This window comes from Pygocentrus nattereri, chromosome 2 (genome assembly GCF_015220715.1).
Source record: "Pygocentrus nattereri isolate fPygNat1 chromosome 2, fPygNat1.pri, whole genome shotgun sequence".
NCBI classification, from domain to species: Eukaryota; Metazoa; Chordata; class Actinopteri; order Characiformes; family Serrasalmidae; genus Pygocentrus; species Pygocentrus nattereri.
Window position 1 is genome coordinate 20,081,296 of NC_051212.1, and position 19,300 is coordinate 20,100,595.

The 19,300-nt window shown below is 38.0% G+C and overlaps 1 protein-coding gene across 2 annotated transcripts in view; it reads right to left on the minus strand.

The window, feature by feature from the left end:
- tnfsf10l (TNF superfamily member 10, like) overlaps positions 1 to 19,300 on the minus strand; it is a 32,501-nt gene continuing 13,201 nt past the window's right edge. Inside the window, exons 3-5 of one of the 2 annotated variants that reach the window (XM_017681467.2) lie at positions 10,865 to 10,901; positions 9,347 to 9,436; positions 1 to 6,629 (exon numbers count right to left, since the gene is read on the minus strand). In XM_017681467.2, the coding sequence (XP_017536956.1) occupies positions 6,172 to 6,629; positions 9,347 to 9,436; positions 10,865 to 10,901 (585 nt within the window). In that variant the 3' untranslated portion in view covers positions 1 to 6,171. Of the gene's footprint in view, positions 6,630 to 9,346; positions 9,440 to 10,864; positions 10,902 to 19,300 lie in introns of both variants that reach the window. The other variant, XM_017681466.2, reaches the window with a different exon arrangement.

Genomic DNA, 19,300 nt, shown 5'->3' on the forward strand with positions numbered 1-19,300 from the left:
TCAACACACCAGTGACTCTCTGCTGGAAGACAAGCATTTTAATTGTTAGAAATAACACTTAACAAAAAACCCTCAAAAACGCAAATGACAGATCAAGAAAATTTCTTTTTTTACAGTTAAGATAAACCACCAGACATTTGTACATTTTTACAGTGAGAAAACAACAGTGGTAAACAGTGCATGTTATCTTTCATCAAAGGAAAACCCAGACCGACAGATTAGTGATTTACAGACCTTTTAAAGGGTACAAAAATGCACTTACATAGCTCTGGGCAGAAAAAGAAAAACAATAGCCCTTTTGTTCAGTATTGCTCACTGGGTTCTGACTACATTAGACTCTTCACCACAATACAGTCTGCTCTCAGGAAAGAACACACACAGTTCAATTTCATTTCAACGCTGGGCATTTTATGCATTACATCCATTGTTTGTACAATCATCTTTTAAGAAATACACACGTACACATTCACTTTGAGAAATATTATTTCCACCTTTTTCACATTTGGTTCCACACTGTTGGGAAGGCGAGCCCTTCTGGAATTCAACTGGAGCCAAGGAATATTCTGCACTATATTCTCTACCCTGTCCATGCGTCCATGTTACCCATACTGTATAGACAGATGGCCAAATTTCCACAGGCAAATGCCTGAGGAGTCCCAGTAAGACTTCAGAGCAGAAGGGGATACTGTGCGATAACAAACTGGGGTTAGAGGTTTGTGTTCGGTTATTTGTAGTGGAATTCCGAGGGTGTTAACAGAAACTAGCTAGCGTTCCACAGTGCTGTTATGGAAAGCCCCCCCCCCCTCTCAGGGACTGCCAATGCCATAGAAGAACCTGTTTTGGGATCTCATGGCCTCTCAGACAGTTCACATTTTTTCTCTATCCCTACATACTGAGAGATGGGTGAGAGCAGAAATGTGGGTCTTATGTGGGGCCTTGAGCACCAGTTTGAAAACAGTTGCCTTAAAAAAACCTTTTAGTGGATGTTTTTTGTTTTTGTTTTGTTCAAAGAACCATTCTTAAACAAGATCCGTGAATGTGAAGAATCTTTCTACAGTTTAAAGAACCTCTGTTTGTATCTGTACATATTATCCAGTTTAATCTGAAGCTGAAAGCCTCCTAACATTGAAGGTGTCCCTTTAAACTAATACAGACCAAAGGTTTGGAAGCAACAACTAGAAACACTGTTCTTTTTTCAAAATTAGAGATTTATGGCACATCTGTGTTTGACCAAAACGTTTGACTAAGGCTGTTTACAACATTGCAATGTGTTGTCAGTGATCGGATCACATTCGGATTTGACCGGATTTCATGAAACATAAGGTGTAAACACAGCATTGCGATCGGACTACGATCAGATCACTCAAACTACATTTGGAGGTGTATCTTGACTACATTTAAGATGAGTGTACCTTAAGTGTGAGCTCTATATCCGCATACAATTATGGGAGCAGAAAAGCGTCTGCTGAGTGCTGACTAGCAGGTTAGAGGATAGACAAGGGGGTGCAAGACAGAGACAGGGATGGATTACTGATCAGTGGGGCCAGACCCCGGGGCCCTTGGATTGCCAGGGGACTCAGGGGACCTCAAACTACAAGGCCTTTTGTTTGTTCATGTTGTTGACATATACAAGAGCTGTTTATTAATGTTAGTTTTTACATTGTTGTCACAATGTGGAGGTGGGGCCACTATGAGACCATGATTCACCCTTGGATGGGGGATAAGCGAGGCTGGAGTTATCACAGAACAGAGTGCCTTCTTGCACAAGCTTTATGATTATAACGGGTAAAAAATCAAATGGAAATAAATGAAAACAATGTATGTGCTGAAGTGCTTTTTATGCAGGAAGGTGAAATCGGTATTCACCTTATCACACCGAAAAGTTTATGAAAAGTGCAAACGGAGCTTGGCCAAAGCACAACCCAGACATGAAACATAATTATGATCTGAAGGCCTGACAAACTGAATCAGGTGTGTTAAATTACGAGTTTGTAAATTATTCAAAAATAGACAATATATGAGAGAATGATTAACATAGAATGAAGGTATTTCCAATAGAGTATGTTGGAGTAGGAGTATATCACTGAAACCCAGTGGAATATTTTGGAAAAATGTCTTTGGTAAATGTATGCTGCATTGGTTGTAAGCAAACTAACTTCACTGTAAAATATTTTTGAAACTGCTTGCTTCCATACTTCTGGCCTGTTGCGTACATGAATTTGCCAACTCTCTTTTACAACTGAACAAGAAAGTCAGCTTATACAAAAAACCAGGCGCAAGGATTACAGTTCTTATAGAGCACTAGTGGTATTCATCATAGCACATTTTTAAAGCTGTGGAAGTCTGCATTCAAACTCTGCAAACTCATTTGTAATACACAGGAATAAATTGGAGAGGATTTATCCGACAGCCTTACCTGGTAACACACTCAAACCAGCGTAGAGGTGGCATCTATGATGAGTGACATTCTTCATCATACTGAGTCTAATGGTTAATGCCTGTTGCACAATATGTCTTGCTGATGGTGCGTGTTTGCCCTTTCCAACATGTCGAGCCAGACTGGACTCCTGCACTTGACGGATGGAGTCAGTGATTTATATACAATGTCTAGCATGGCTCGTAGCAGAGTCCACAGGAAAGGAAGGCAAATACCTCCAACTGTGTGCATTGTGTATTGGTACAGGCCCCTGTGGAATAGTGGCTTTATCAGAGAAAGCTGAAGGGCTGGAGTCCGGTGAGGAGGGGAAGAAAAATAACCCATTTACATTTTACAGAGAGGTCCAACTAGGCCTTTTGTTCAGCCACCATTGTGGCTGGACTTAATGCTTTTGGCCATTCAAACTGGAAAGTTATGGCCGCACCCCTGCTTTCTTGTCCATCAAATGACATGTATTGGCAGAGATGCTGGCTGGCCTTCACTGAGCTGTTCAGTTTTCCTCTTGTTTACAGTCATCCTTTGCTCACACAATATCCTTTAAACCTTTGACTTGAGCAGGAGGCTAACTGACCTCTCAGTGCTCCACCCACAAATGTGCTCCTTCGTAGCAACTGTTGAGGTTGGATAAGCTTTACAGAACACTGAGCCCATTAAACCTAATGAGATATTTAGATCTTTGTTTATATCTTTGTTAGCCTTATGTAAGGTCATTACATGACAAAAAAAATCACAGATCTGCCCTAAGAGTGACCTGTTAGTGACCTCCAAATGTATTTGGACACTTTAACTGTTTGCCCAGTGAAGTTCTTTAGGGTACTTTGTAAAACGCAAACAAAATAGTATTTCTTTCAGGAACACTTTCAGAACAACATCAGACTGAGGGTTGACTGTTTGTGTGGAGAAGAATTCCAACCAGACTGCACTAAGAGTAATGCAAACCACAGAGGTGGAAAGCGTAAAAGTCCTGGGCTCATTTTCTTACAATGGTGTCGCTGAGCTTGTGTTCACTGATGGGCTCATGAACTTTGAAGTGCAAACCTGCAGCAGAAATATCTCAAACAATAATAAAATTGCAAAGAAATTGCTCAAACAATAAGAAAATGATAGTCTTGGAACAGTACACTTAAAATAAATGCAACTTGGTTTGACATTTTCTTTTTTCTATCACATTGAACGTAATACTTATGGCACAAATGTCCAGATACATTTTTGAGGCCAGTGTATACAAAATAAACCATTGGAAATTAATAACACACCCTAAGTGTAAGTGTTTTGACAAGTTGTTTACTACTTATTCCCATTGGGTTGAATGGAATTTTTGTCAGAGTTCTGCAAAGATTGTCCGACCCAGCATCAGCCATGAAAGGATGCATTTAAGGAGCATGGACAGGACAATTTATGAATCTGCCACACAGAGCATACAAAGCCTCAGTCAGAAGGTTGGAGGTGACTGGACTGCTATACATTCACTCCCAATATATGAGACAAATGAAAGAATTAAATAGCATACAGCTGTATATATACACAGGTATAACCAAACAGACTAAAAGAAAAAGAGAGAGATGGAATAACATCCACATCCATGTGACAATGTGTTTCTACATGTGCGCTTGTGCGCAGCTTAAGAAAAAAACAAAGCACGGCGGGTGTGTGACATTTAAACAATGAAGCACCCTGTTTGTTTAACCTTTCCTAGGACTTTGACCACACATGGACCAAAGAGCGAGGAGCAAGTTTTTTTTAAATTTTTTTTTTATATTTATCACAGATAAAGACCAACAGCCGGTCGTGTGAGGGCGCGAGCCTGTGTTTGTGTGAATTAGTCGTGTCTGCTTTCAGAAAGTAGGCCCAGTGCATGGAAGTGGGAGTACATGATTTGTGCTGGAGCGGGAAAGTAAACATGTTGGTGCACTTGATTTATAGAAGAGTCTGTGAGGACTTAATGGAAGGATCAACATATCCCAGCATGCACCTGCATCTCTGCCTTACGGTGTCTTGCAAGCACTGCAAAAAGTAATATCTTGGCATGTCAAAGCATTCTCAATGTAGTCAATCTATATCTAAAAATTTGTTATTATGGGTTTGTTGTAAGAAGAAATCCAAAAAAAAATTACTAAAACATGGAATAACATCATGAAATAAGTAAAACTTAAAATGAAACCTGTGATAATCGTGACATTTTAGCAGCCTGTTAATTACCATATAACTAATTGTGATGAACTGTTTGATTGTTTTCTTTTCCTCATTATATGCAATTATTTAAAGTACATACCTCAAGTAGACAACTGCTTAGCTATCTAGCTTCCTGAGCTGTTTAGCTCTGAACTAACAACAGACATAGAGTTCAAAAGATACTCACTGCTGGTCTATAAAGGTGTTACGATAAATTTGCTTTCTTCTTTTTTTTATTTAGATCTAACCAACATATGAAAATACAACAATTTCACATTCTGTTTGTTGCAACGTAAACATACGACAACTGGAAAATAACTGCGTTCAGCTGAAATGATTACGATCGGCCCAGATAATTGTGATCAGGCAGTTATGTTGTAACTGAGAAAGGCCTACTTGAAATAAGTTAAAAGAATGACCTAATATTCTTACAACGGGCTCATAATAAGAAATATTAGACATAATGGCTAAATTTTAAAGGGTTTCATAGATTTTTCTAAATTTCTAAATAATTAAATCATTTGTGGTTTTGATGCAGAAATATCACTATTGTTTACAATGCTAGTGATAAGAACCAGAAGTCTGAAGAGTTTAAGAATCTAAAAGCTCCCTCATAGAAGCTCATACACAAAATAACTATGAATATGCTGCCTGATGCTGAAGACATTGCATTATGATAGTTCCGAGATTAAGTTTGTGGCCTAAAACATAAAAAAATGGCCTTAATGGCAAAATGGGTACATACAGGGTGTTCTCTAACTTCAAATTTCAGATTTACCATTACTTTACCATTACCAATATTCCATGTAAGAAGACATTTAGGTTAACTGATACATAAAAATAGCTGTATTTGATTGAAAAACGTGTAAAATAATTCCTCTTTAAGATGCTTTGACTTGTCAAGATATATTTGTTGCAATGAGGGACTTTTGCATTAAGCATATGTGTGTATATATATCCCTGTTGGTAGTATCTGTTTTTAGGCCTGTATCTGTGAAAGCATGCTGTTCCACTGGCTGGACTGGCCAGAGTGAATTCCTCCTCTGTAGCTGGCTGCCAGAGCCATGCGAGGCCGGTAATGTTGCATGCCTCTCGTCCTCTTTCCTCCACATTCCGCCTGTCATCCCCTCTCTTGTCACATCTCTATTTTTTTTTAAATGTGTTAAATCCGATGTACCCAGACGCCGTGCTCTGGGTGAATGGAAAAAAGCTCCATTTTCACCTCTGAACATTTGACATGTACACGATTGGCACAGATGCAGCCTTGCGAAGTCCTGGCCATGCTTGCCATCCTTTTTGATTTTTGCTACCGTTTCCAAGATCCACATCTTTGATGTGGTTTTAAAAATATACATACATTCTTCCGCCTTAAAAAAAGAATAAACGGTGTCCAAAACCACTTCCTTCACATATATAAAGAATTCTTGATTGATCAAAGGCAAAATAAACAAAGCAATGTTTAATCCATCTCCCAGGGTCAACTTAAAAAAAAAAGAAAAAAAAAAATCCTCCCAGTGCCTTGTGGGTAATGTAGTCTTGGAGCAGTCTTTTTAATTTACCCTTCACAGGTCCAGACGGAAAGCTCCGAAGTAGCTGGAGGAGTCCTCCCCATGCACCATGGATGGAGAAGAAACGGACACAAACACCTCGTCCCCAGCACGGAGCTCAAACAGACCCCCCTGGTACACTGAGTGCAGGGCGTACTCAGCATCCGGTGCCCAGCATTTGGTGCCCACACCCTTCAGCAGCTGGATGGGCCTCAGGTAGGAGGTCTTCTTATAGATGCACTGGACCAGCTGGTGGCTGGTGCTGTGCTGCTCGCCCTCACTGGGCGATGGATAGCGGAAGTACACTTGAGCGTACAGGTAGTAGCGGCCGTCCTGAGGCACACGTAGACGCCCGTTGGCCAGCGTCATGTTGTGGAGGTGCGCCCCAAAGCTCTGGTTGGCCCAGGAGCGCACAGGGTGGCGGCAGGACTGGTGCAGGTCTGGCTGGGGGTTGGGATACAGAGGGGTTATACCTAAAGGGAATGTGGTGGGTGGGAGAGAAGAAAGAGAGATATGTTCAATCAATGAATAGAGGTTGCACATGTAGAACTGTGAGTAAGAGTACCATGCAAAAGTCTTAGGCACATTGTTTAAAACCATTTATTTATCTGCTGGTAGCAAATGAACATAAATATATTAAACAAGTAATATGTGTTTCTAATTTTCTAAAAGAGAAGTTAATATTTTGTGAGCTAGTCAGCCATCGCAGGAACTGTTATATTCCATAGCAAGCAAACTTGATTTAATGTAATGATGTACTGATTAGCATAACTAGGTGTTAGATGATAAGTGCAAATAATACTGTGCTGCATGAGGAGAGCTTTGGAAATGGTTGAATAAACACACTGACATACATGGAACCACTTCTTATTGTACTATTGTTATTTGTATTTACTCTAATATAAGACAATTAGCCAAAACATGTTTGGTGTTTGAAGTTTGCCACTTCAGTTTTGCACCACAGCTATGAGGCTAATGTAGCTAACAAGTAATGAAGCTAACATACACTAAACAGCACAGAGCAAACTGCCTCAAAATATTTGCCACACTTGCTTGTGTGGTTTCTGGCACTTTTTGACTTACTGCTGTCTAAAAAAATGGACAAAAGAATGGGCTAAATTCAAGGTGTCTGCTACTCCAGGTTTTTAGTGATGTGAAGTACCTTTGTCTGTTTTCGAAGGTATTGGTGATATACACTATCAGATACCACATGTATATCTGAGTTTAATTAACATCTGATTTAAGCAAGCAGTTTGCACAATGCTAGCTGGTGAGGTATAAGCTTCCATTACTTGTTAACTACATTAGTCTCTTGCCTCCAGTGCAAAACTAAAGAAGCAAACTTTAGCAGGAAAATAAAGCAAGTGCAGAGAAAAGTGAAAAACAGGAGCATATCAGGAAGATAAGGAGAACAGAAGAGGGATGAGAATAAGGAAGCGACCTGTATTACTGACGAGTAGCTAGAGGAAAGTATAGATATATAGGAGTCAGTAAGAAGTATGTCCTGCACAAAAACAAGGGGAATAGACTGAGGGAGAAGTGTGGAGGACAGAGAAAGGGCTTGTGGAAGGTTATTCAAACATAAAGAGTCACATTCCTCATTGAAGATCAATAGATTAGATAAGAGCTGGCCTTTGATTCATATTCCTAAATCCTAATGTATCTTTCCCTTAAGCTGACAGGGACGCAAAGAAAAGGCCACAGATGAGCAGCAGATGTCTAGAATATCCTGGTCTTTTCAACCCCAGCTCAGTGATATAAATGTTTTCAGCACTGCAGTGTTTTTAGCTCTTTGTACTTTGTCAGAATACGTCGGCTTATGACACCTGTGAGTGATGTATTATTATACTGTATGGTATACAGTAATCTATTGATGCCTGCAGTCGTGTTTTTGAGTTATGGTGCATCTGTTCAGAATCAAACAGGAAAACACTTGAGGGGAAAGAAACTGCAGCATGCTGTGAACTGCTTTCTAGTCTAAAGATCACATTTGTGACTCACGCTGTAAAAGCTGAGCCAATTTGGCTTGTCCTTCTTATTTTTATGGTTTTCCTGGTTACATAGGTGACCTATTAAACTTTCTTATAGCTAAAGGGTTGGACTGCAACTTAACCCTCAAGCCATCACTATATGATCTAAATATACCTTTAGTTTATTTTCATTAATATTTTTAATTTGTAAAGTAATACACCCCATAAAATGCTTTTTTCCCTAACTAAAGCACATAGAATTAGAGCTGCACAATATATTGTTTGTTAAAGTGGACTTAAATCTTTAAGATGGAAGCAAAGGCACTCAAAGTGGTTTGGTGTGAAATGTTTCTTTCTAGAGAAAACTGCAGAATCAAAATCGTTCACAGTGGTGGTGATAGGACACAGACATCCTAACCAATTTAAAGATGCGAAACACCATAAACTGGTTACAAGTATGTTACCTAACTTCAGAGGCATTGTTTTACAATAGTTTTGAGATAAGGTTTTGGATTAAAATTGTATCTTTTTGAATACATCAAAGGCGGAGAGGTACATCCAGGGAAAACAACAACATCCTGCAGGTGGCTTTTTTTAAGATGATCACTGTTTTACGATTATCAACATATAAAAACAGAGGATGTGTAGATTTACTGGTTGTTTTGGATAATGAATAAAATGGCTAAAGTTGAGCTGTAGACATTGTAACCCCCGGCTCCAATCATCACCACCATCAAGAAGACTGACCCTGTAAGTTTCTCTATAATGCACCATTTCACATTAGACCAGTCTAAACTACTCTGTATACATCTCAGTGATTGAATCATTCAGGCACAATTCCCCTTTAATGCTTTTCACAATATTGACCTGAGTGATACTGATATCACAGAAGTCTGCAAGATTCAAATCACCTCTCTTACCAATCACAATGTTTTTACTGTGTGGGGTTAACATCTTGACCAGACAAGTTTCTGTGGGTGTTTCAATGAATCAACCCATTTTTTGAAATCCAAGAACAGAATTGGACCAAATTACTTTGGTCAAAATAACACAGGCTAATCTGTAACCACATCACATTCCTGATTCACCAATGTGTTTTTTTCCATGATCTACTGCAAGCTTGATATGTATCAAAATAAATACAATACTAGTGTTTTTTCCATATCATGCAGTCCTATATAGAATAATAAACAAAGAAAAAGCAGAGATGCACAGCTCACCTTGTAGGCTGCTGAGGGTTAGGTGGGCTGACGGCCTCTGTGTCACAAATTTTGACCCTGTTGTGTTGTAAGTGCGTGGCATGGTTCTTGCTTCTGGGGAGGACAGAGTAAAATCAGAGCAGAATTCAAGTGATATAATAGGATATCAGACAGAAATTTTCAATACATCCAAAAAAAGCAGGATCACTAGGGGTGGAGGCCCAAGTATCAATATTTCATTATTTAATTATTAATACTTTTCATTTACATTAAGGCCACTAATGGACTAATAGCACACTGCTGTGTCTAAAACTATCTGAAACTATTTAAGTTGGATTAGTTTTACCAGATGAGGTCTGATAAAGTAATATGTGTGTGATTTGACTGACTGATTCATATGAGATAATCTATTCGTGTCATTTCTTCAAATTATTCCAAATACCTCCGATCGAAACACGTGCAGACGTTCACGTCACCATTATGTCACCAGGTGCCACACTTCTGAACAATAACAAGTTGTGCAGCTAAACGGCATACAGACAGCATTAGGCTAGTAAAGTGGGTTCACTCAACTGACCAAATGCCGCCCAGCAAGACAGAAAATGAACTGCCTTGTGAGAGGTTTTCAAGATGAAAGGTTGCCTTTCAAGATATTAAATTTTCCTTCTCCTTGTAATTCAGCCATCGCCAAAAATGTTGTGGATTTCAGTAATCTTGCCATGAACTTGAGGGTTAAGGAATTGGGTCAAATAATGCTCCACTTTAGCTATTAGCCTTGTCATCAGATTAAAAAATTGAGGTTTTCTTTTACCCAGTTCTGTTATGACAATACTGTGAATTTGAACAGGACAGTTATTACTGAGGGAACTCAGAGTTTGTCAAAATGATAGAAAGTAATTCACTCCAGAATGTTTACTTAGCATACTTGTAAAAACTATGGACACTGCAGATTCCTACTGGATTTAAATCATGGATATTGTCAGTAATCACCATTACAATTACAGAACCTCCCCAAGTAAAACTGATCCAGCTCGGTTGGGGATTATGTTTATAAGACAGTGCTTATGAAGTCTTTTTCTCTTGGTGGACAGACCAAAGTTTCTGTCACTGGTGCTGTTGGTAGTAATAGTTGGATAATGAAGTGGATAACACAATTACTCCGCATATGGTTTGATACCAACAACAACAATATGCCATTTAGAGTCTGTGGGCAAAAGTACTCACAACAACAACATCTGCTGAATGTGTAAATATACAGAGGAAGTTTATGTTGTTTTGTCTACTTCCCAAAATGGTTTTGTTTCAGTGAGATAACACAATACAAACTAAAAATTGTTTTCTTTTGGCGGCATACTTTGCCAGCAAAAGTAATAAATCATAATATATCCCCTTATGTCACATCACAATACTTAGCATATCAGAAATCTTTAAAAACTGGAGTAGAAGCATATCGTGGCTTTAGTGTCATTACAACATTGTATTGCAGGGTCTCTAGTGATTCCCACCCCTAATAATGACACGCAGCAGTCTGGTACTCACCTTGTAATGTGTGTTTGGAGATGATATTCTCTGTGACCTGTGACAGACATAAAAATATCCTGTTATTACAAAATGACTCATCAGATTCTTGGTAATCTTAAACTGTCTGAAGACATTTTATCTGCTCTTATTGAGTTTCCTTTCTGACAGATGGCTTTCTGTAACCTAACACAATATGTTTCAGTTTCCTGCATGCCAATTCACCCTCCCTCACTTTTTGCCTCATGTCTCTCACACATGCTCCATTACTGCATAGACTTGCGCTTTATCTTAAGTTATTCAACAACTAGGGCTCCATTTTAGTGTCCATTAGACAGCAGAAATAGGACTCTCAACCCTTACAGGGCCCTTATCATACATTATACTTCATTACATTTTTTCTTTTCTTTTGATATTTTATATTTTGTTTTCCTTTCCATCCTCTCTTTAATCCTTATAATTAAACAGACCTTTTATTATGGTGCTTATAAAATTGATATGTAAATGACCTCTGTTCTTTGGCTGTCCTGTATTGTGCCTCATTCAGTAAGCAGTTCAGGCTGAAACACCTCTACTAACATCAGTGTGAATGACCAGGACAAAACTGCTGTAGGCTGAATAGGTGGATATATGTAAATGTGTTGGTTTTTGTGATATAACAAAACAGCTTAGTTTTCACATATGGACTGTATGGACTAAGGAGTGAACAGTACATTCTGAAACTTGAACACACCAACTCTTTTACTTAACTCTCTGTGACATGGACCTATTTAAGACTCCCCATTATTAAGAGGTTCTTGGCAGCTGGCTTAGGGAAACTGGGGCCTGAGGTAGTTCAGAAATACTTTTGGGGGGCTGCCTTGCTTGAGGGCAAATTTGCAGTAACCTGTGACTGCCATATTTAAAACAATCACCCTCCAGTATCCACTTCATTTGTCCCTGTCACACTGACCAGGATTTGAACCAGCAACCTTCTGCATAATGGGCTTTCTCCACTGCCTTGAGGCATGTCCCAGGCTTAACTTTGTTGTAACCCCGTGCTGAAAAACCAGATTTAAGCAATCAGACGCTTAATGACTTTTTAAATATAGTTGAATGGGAAATGTTACATTATTTTTAAACATAAATGTCCATGTCTGGTCATGAGCACAACTGTAATTAGAAAGAAAAAAAAACAAAAATAAGTAACTTTTTGCCGTTCTCTGAAAATAAGCTTTCTGGAGTTATGCCGACATTAATGCATGACTTAATGCATGACGTAATGCTGTGAAACGTGTGTTTCTGAAACACATGAATCTCAGTGTTCTGGTGTCAGATGTCCAGTCCTGACCATGCACACAATGGTGGGAAAACAAAAGAGGAGTGCGACTTGAAAAGCAACATTCAAAAACACAACACGAGAGCTAAAGAATGTCTTCAGCGCCTTATCAGATTTCAAGAAGTTGCTAAGTAGCTTGACATAGTTTAGTGAAGCAACACATGCATTACACACACACAGTCTTTTAGCTATTTTTAATAGAAAAATATATTAACATCTAGAAATAGGCTGTCATGCTCAAACTACTCACTCTTTTACCCTACAGAAGGAAATTATTATACTTATATAATTATTATCATACAGTATTCTACAAAAGTCAGAGATCCCAGTTCAGTCATTTAAAACAGCCAGTCATCCAAGAAAAAAAGAATTTTTTAAAAAGAATTAAAAGAATATTACACAGAAGCCTCAACAACTAGATCTAATACAAAGTTTTGTATCAGGACATTTCTTGCTTTTAATTTTCAAAGAAATCTGCAGGGATATTTTTCCACACCTCCAAAGTTCAGTCTTAGAAGTTGCTTCTGCTTCTCACAATCCAAATAATCCCAAACACATTCAGAGATGCTGTGGTCTGGACTTTGGGGTGGTCAGACTGTTGTTCTGAAAACATCAGGAGCTTCTTTGTTTCATTTGAAATTGTTCTTTTTTGTCTGTTTTCTTAGCTCATCAGATTTCTTAACAGCTACGCATCCTTTCAGACTCATAGTGTTGTTGTCTTCTCAGAGTGGAAAAATGAACAGAAACACATGGATTTTTTTCAGTTCTGAAGTAAGAGTGGAGCTTGATGTTCTCCCTCTCTCACAGATGAAAGCTTTAAGTGCTGTTTATCTGATGGTAAGCTTTAGTGGTCTTGCACGGCTGATGTCTACATATTTGAATAGTTTTTTTTTAACTCCAGTTTTAGAAGCTCCTATTTTTTTTTCACTCTTTATCCTTTGACTTTTCCTTATGTGTGGATTATCTTATATATAATATCCTCAGAAATATCTCCAGAAAAATAAATAGCTTGTAATTAATCGCTGTTTTGACTGGAAATAAAATAACTATAGGGTCATTTCCGGCTTTTGTACAGTGCTCTAGCTAACAACATGACATAACACAATGTGTGTGACTTTTTACAGGATTTGACTGGATTCATTCCGTTGTTCTCTCTGATATCCAATCCAGCACTTTCTGTTGGCACTGCCCTGATACTGATAACTGGTACTGGATTGGTACCATCTCTACATATTTCTCTACATCTTTGAAAGTATATGCATGATTAGTTCGGTTACTTTGATTTTTTTTCTTTTTGTCGTCCACACTTGATTAATCATTAAATTAATCAGTAGATTTCTCATTTACTAATATAATCAATAGTGGCAGCCCTACAAAAAACTGCAAGTTTTAGCTCATAAATCATACCACTGCAACTGTAGTTTCCATTTCCATTTCCACTCCTGCTCACTGTTATAAATATTTTCAAGGTTGCAGCATTTTAAGCTCTTTGTACTTTGGCAGAATGCACTTGTTCATGATGTTCGTTATCATACTGTACGCTATATAGTCATTTTCAGATGCTCCATAGTGATGTCTTTGAGTTATGGAGCATCTGTTCACTACTGTAAATGAAAGTTCCACTGGATATATAGAAAGCAAGTAGATAGGCTTAATGTAAACATTCTTATTCTGTTCTATTTCTAAGTGAGTTTGATTAAATGAATGTAATTTCCCTTAAGCCAAGTTTAATATCAGCCCTTCTTTATGGCTCCATCCTCTTCTTATCTGTTTATATTCCCTCTTCCAGATGCAGAACCCCCCTTTCCAACTTTTCCTCCTTTTCCTTCGTCTAGCCCACTGCGTGAGTCAGCTATAGAGACTCTGTTGATATTGGCGCTTTGTGGCCTCTCCATTCATCAGACATGAGAGCACCCACACACTCTCTAATGTGACATAATCTCTCGGAGACAACAGGACAGACGGAGGACTGACCCATGCCTTCTTTTCTGCAGCCCAACTGCACTCCTGCATGGCTGGAGTCCAGTATAGCTAGGAGACGTCTCTACTTTGAAGGAATAGTCCAGTGCTTTTCAACCTAATCTATCTGCCACAACTGTAGCACACATTTAATTATTATGGACGTTTGATGCATTTCCACGCATTTCCACATACTTACTGAGCTGTAAATCTGCATAATGTGTTCTTTCAAAATGGGATTCGTTTTACAGAGGGAAAAATTTGTAATCATTACTAACCAGTGTAATACTTTTACATAGTTCTACCTGACCGCAAACTGGATATCTGAAAACCTTAGAAATGTAACTGGCATTGTTTATTGTTTGTTAATTGTTGCTCCAGTGTTCCAAAGTTGGAAAAAACTCCATAAGAACAGATAAGACACTCTCATTTCTGTGTCATCCCTGGAGCTGTTTGAAGTAACAGTTAGGGGGGAGTGTCTGAAAACAAACAAGTTGGCTTGATGTTTGCTAAGGTATAGCTAGGCCATTGTTACAGTATCCCAGGTGATTGCTAAGATGTTACTAGGTTTGTATGTTATCCTAAGTGGTATTGGACTCGACATTGTTCACTGGGAAAAAATGATATTTGCATGGACACTAGGAAAACGGTAAAGGCTAAAGGCTTTGTGATCCTTTAAAGTTTTGTGGTTCTAGCTCAAAAGCAGTGTGTAAAATGCTGAATAAAAATCAGTGAGTTTTTGACGGCTGTTTTTAAACGACACTATCACTGCATTGTGTCTGTGTCAAAATATTGTGATATGTATCACGAAAATGGCTTTAAATATCATCTGAGGATTTTTTGCCATATTGCCTAAGAGAACATATGGCATTACTTAATGTAGTACAGAGAGATTAATGCAGTATAGAAAGAACTAATGTGGTGCAGTGAAAATTCTCAGAAATAATGTGAAGAAATTAATGTTTTGAAATTGTTGTTAAATACAGAGTCAAAACAAGACACATCAATGCATGTGCATGAATTTAACAGAAGTGATTCATACTGGATTAGAGCTGAGCTGAATTGTAGCGGCACTGAACCAAAACGTATTGGATCAGTAGTGAATCAAGTGATGAATTGTTACTGTAACTGTAAAAACTGTGTATCGAGATGTGATCTATATCATACGGAAGAGGGAGATTCACTGCCTTATATGTTATATGTATTCAATCACAGCATTCATGACTGCCCCATTGTTTTCATTATAACTGAGTTCTGAATCAAAAGGTTTTCAGTTTTTTTCTAATTATAAAGAAATAAGTTAAAATTATTGTCTGTAAGTATAATCAACAGAAGGATTCAGATGCAGCTGAAGGAGACAACACTAAAAGTGATGGAAAAACCTTTTAACACACCTACTGAAACCTGCTCTTTACCTGATGTGTTGAATCAGCTAAGCCTGAGCAGGGAAATCACCAAACAGTGCTGGTCTCTGAACAAACACTAACAAAGCTTGGCTCCCCTGATGTAATTTATTTCTACTGACTCAGAATCTGGCAAATGGGAATGATAAAGACTGTTATAAAATATAAAAATAACAATATAGCATTAGTGTACTGCAGCCAATCAGATCACACCAGTCTAACAAAGCTATTTTAACTGCACTTAACTGCATTTAACGCTGTCACACGCTGTGTGTGTGTGTGAGACAACAGGAGGGAGAGAGATACAGAGATAGTGTGTGTCTATGGGGCTTTTACTATTGAGTTTAACTTCCTTAAAAACATGATATAAGTGTTCAAGGTTCGCTCTCTTGGAGAGCTTCCCAAATTATTTCATAGTGTTATATTACATCATGTAAATCACCCAGCCCATTGAATAATCGTTCCTTTCTCTATGTGTTAATACTCCCAGCTTTTCCGAATGGCAAGGCTCTCTGTGCTATATATCTGTACTGCCTTGGTTTAGACTCAAGGGACTTTGTTAAGCACCTCTTAGTTCAGGTTTTGTGGAGCTGGATTGAGTCCAGCCTTAGAGGAAATTACACAGACAGCGGAGATTCACCAATTCCTTTTTTTGGTCTACAAGTAGGCTAAATGTGTGTGTGTGTGTGTGTGTGTGTGTGTGTGTGTGTGTGTGTGTGTGTGTGTGTGTGTGTGTGTGTGTGTGTGTGTGGAAACCTCCTTACTGACAGACACATAGGCTCTAAAGGATGAGGGCAGTTGTCAGAACAATACATGTGCCCCAGCAACAACAGTAAACAAACACAGCATTAAACCTTTCACCCCAAAGTGAGAGAGAGCAAAGGGGAAAGAGACAGTGAGACAGAGGATGCATTTCTTCTTCATTACAGGGAGTAGAAACAACACACACAGACACTTGTATTTGTACTCTGTCTGCACATGAAGTTCTTCATATTCCATATGTATTACATACAGTACAGTGAACAATCTAGGACCACTTCTCAGTTATTTAATCTCCAGTCAAAATGGCCATTAAAGTTATTAATTTTTCAAGAGAGATTTCTGAGAACTTTAGACCAAGAAGAGGAAAGTCAATGGAATATAGGTGAAAAAAACAAAACTGCAATAAAAACTGGAATAAAAAAAAATATTAAGAGAAAATGTGACTACTAAAAACATACAAGACCTGGTAGACCACAAAAACTCTCACCATCAGATAAACTTTTATCTTTGAGATCCTTCCATGAAGGATGACTATGAAAGACAACTCAACACTATGAGCCTGTTACTGAGAAAAGAAAACAAAAACAAAAACAGTGGACAGACCACCCCAGAAACCAGACTTTAACATCAGTGAATGTGTTTGAGACAACTTCTATTATAAGAAGCAGAAAAGCAAATAACTTCTAAGACTGAACTTTAGAAGAGTGGAAAAAATCCCTGCAGATTTCTTTCACAAAAAGAATGGAAGCTGTAATTAAGGTAAAAGATACATACTAAACACTGAGAATTTTATATGACATTTAAATAAGTTTTCTGTGTTTTTCCCTGAAAGTGAAAAGTGACCTAATGGCCATTTTGACTGAAAATGGAATAAATCAAGGTTTGTTTCTGACTTTTGCACAGTACTGTATGTAAGTATCTATATGTGTATTATATATACATACGTTCTTATATGTTATAATAATATGTCCCGTATGTATGTCATATATACCTAAGTATATATGTATATATATATTACCTACATTGTAAAATTATTGCACAACATTAAGTCTAACACTCAACATAAATCTTACCTGAACCACAATTTAATTATTTTGCACTCCACTTTTAAACAATGAAACATGTCGCTTTCATTAAAAACACTTTTATTGGGTCTGACATTATGGCTTGTGCCTGTATTCCTACAAAGTCAGAACATTTTTGTCTTACAAATGTACAAAAACAAACACAGGCACACAGCATTGAGAAAACTATTAGCCTCTACCCCAACTCAGTCCAGCAGATACAGCAATCCAATACTTTAATATGAGAGTGGTTGGGGGTTGGAGCCAGAGTTTTTCTGTTTTACTGAACCTTCTCCACAGTGTTTTATGCCTGAAGGAAGGGCATTAATAAGTAACTGCTGCTGTGCTTTAAGAAGACGGTCAAAAAGTCAAAGATAAATGTCAATAAATAAACAGATAAACTTTGAACCGTAGGACGAACCTACACACTGGCAGATCAGAGATGGCTAGCCGTACACACACTGCACAAACACATGCACAAAAGCACATGAGCACCACACACACACTCTTACACTCTCCACTAACAGAGATTAAAGGAGCTTGTACTCCACATCCTTCTTTCTCTCACACACACACTTGAGTGTACACATATTGTGTGTGTGCTTGGGTCGATGCAGTTTCCTGGCATTCTTGGCTGCAAGCTGAGGCCCATTCCTCCGTCCTGCTCTGTTTCACTTCAGCAGAGGCAGTACAGTGCTGCTCTCACGCTGGACGCTGGGTATCAACCATGCTTTTTTAAATAGCCTTCCATCCTACATTGTTAAAGAGCACAGCATGCACCACATTCTCCTCATTAGGGACAGTCTAGGGAGTAATACGTCTGATTCTGACGTTTCCTTTAAGAATGTCAATACAGAAAGGGATGAGCGGGGAGAATTGAATCGATCCTCATTTGCTACTCATACACATGACAGTCACACAGATGCAGTGCAGACAGAGAGCAAAGTGTAGCATCCTTTTGAGTTTGTTATTTAATTACTTCACTCATTATTTCATTCCAATGTATATCTTTTCTGTTTTAGTAAAGGTTTGTACCTCTGAAGTGGCAACTATATTCTTAAAAGTTCTTAGCTTTAATGTATGTTAATGTAAAATTAAATTTTTTACTACTTCTATGGGCCATTTTGTGTGAAAATTTCACACTGGAGACTGCATATCAGAATCAGTGGGTATCAGTATCAACGTAATATCAGTAGAAAATGATGGACTGTAGTATTTCAGTGGGAAAAATGAGGAATGATATTTTGGTATGTGTTATATTTTTTCTTGTAAAGTAAAGAGTTTGAATATGACAGCCTACTTTTAGATGTTCAAATTTAAAATTAGTTCATTTTAAACCTTACAAGATTTTTTAGAATCAAACTCAATGGTTTTTAATACCTTTAAGACATCATTACCATTTTCACTGCACAGCAACGCAAACTCGAATAAAACGTGTATTAATGTATATTTCATTCAAACAGGTTGAAATTTGGAATGAGACTTTGATATATATGCATTATATGTGGTAGTCACCAGCCCTCGTCTCAATTTCCGTTTAGATCCACTAACTGGTCTCTCTTTTCTTTGTTTCAGACCACTGTCAGCTGAATATTTTTGCTTGGTGAAATATTCTGAATTAGCTTAAAATCTTTTCAACACTACCTCAAGGCATCATCATATAATTTCATAGTAACATGTGGGAGACTTTCTGTGGGAGTCCTGCCTTAGAAGATCTGAAAGAAAGAATACTGCATCAGGTTCAGTATCAGTATCGATATCTGAAAGGAAAAAGTGTACGGTGTCATCTCGACTTTTCACAATGTGAAGGGCAGCTGTAGTTTCAAATGGTAAACAAAATGTAAACAATGTTATTATGGAGGTTTTAATTTGACTATAAGTGGTCCTGAAACTGATTATATTAGTAACAGGAAGTTATCAGTGTAAAACTCATTGTGTCTTTTAATAATAT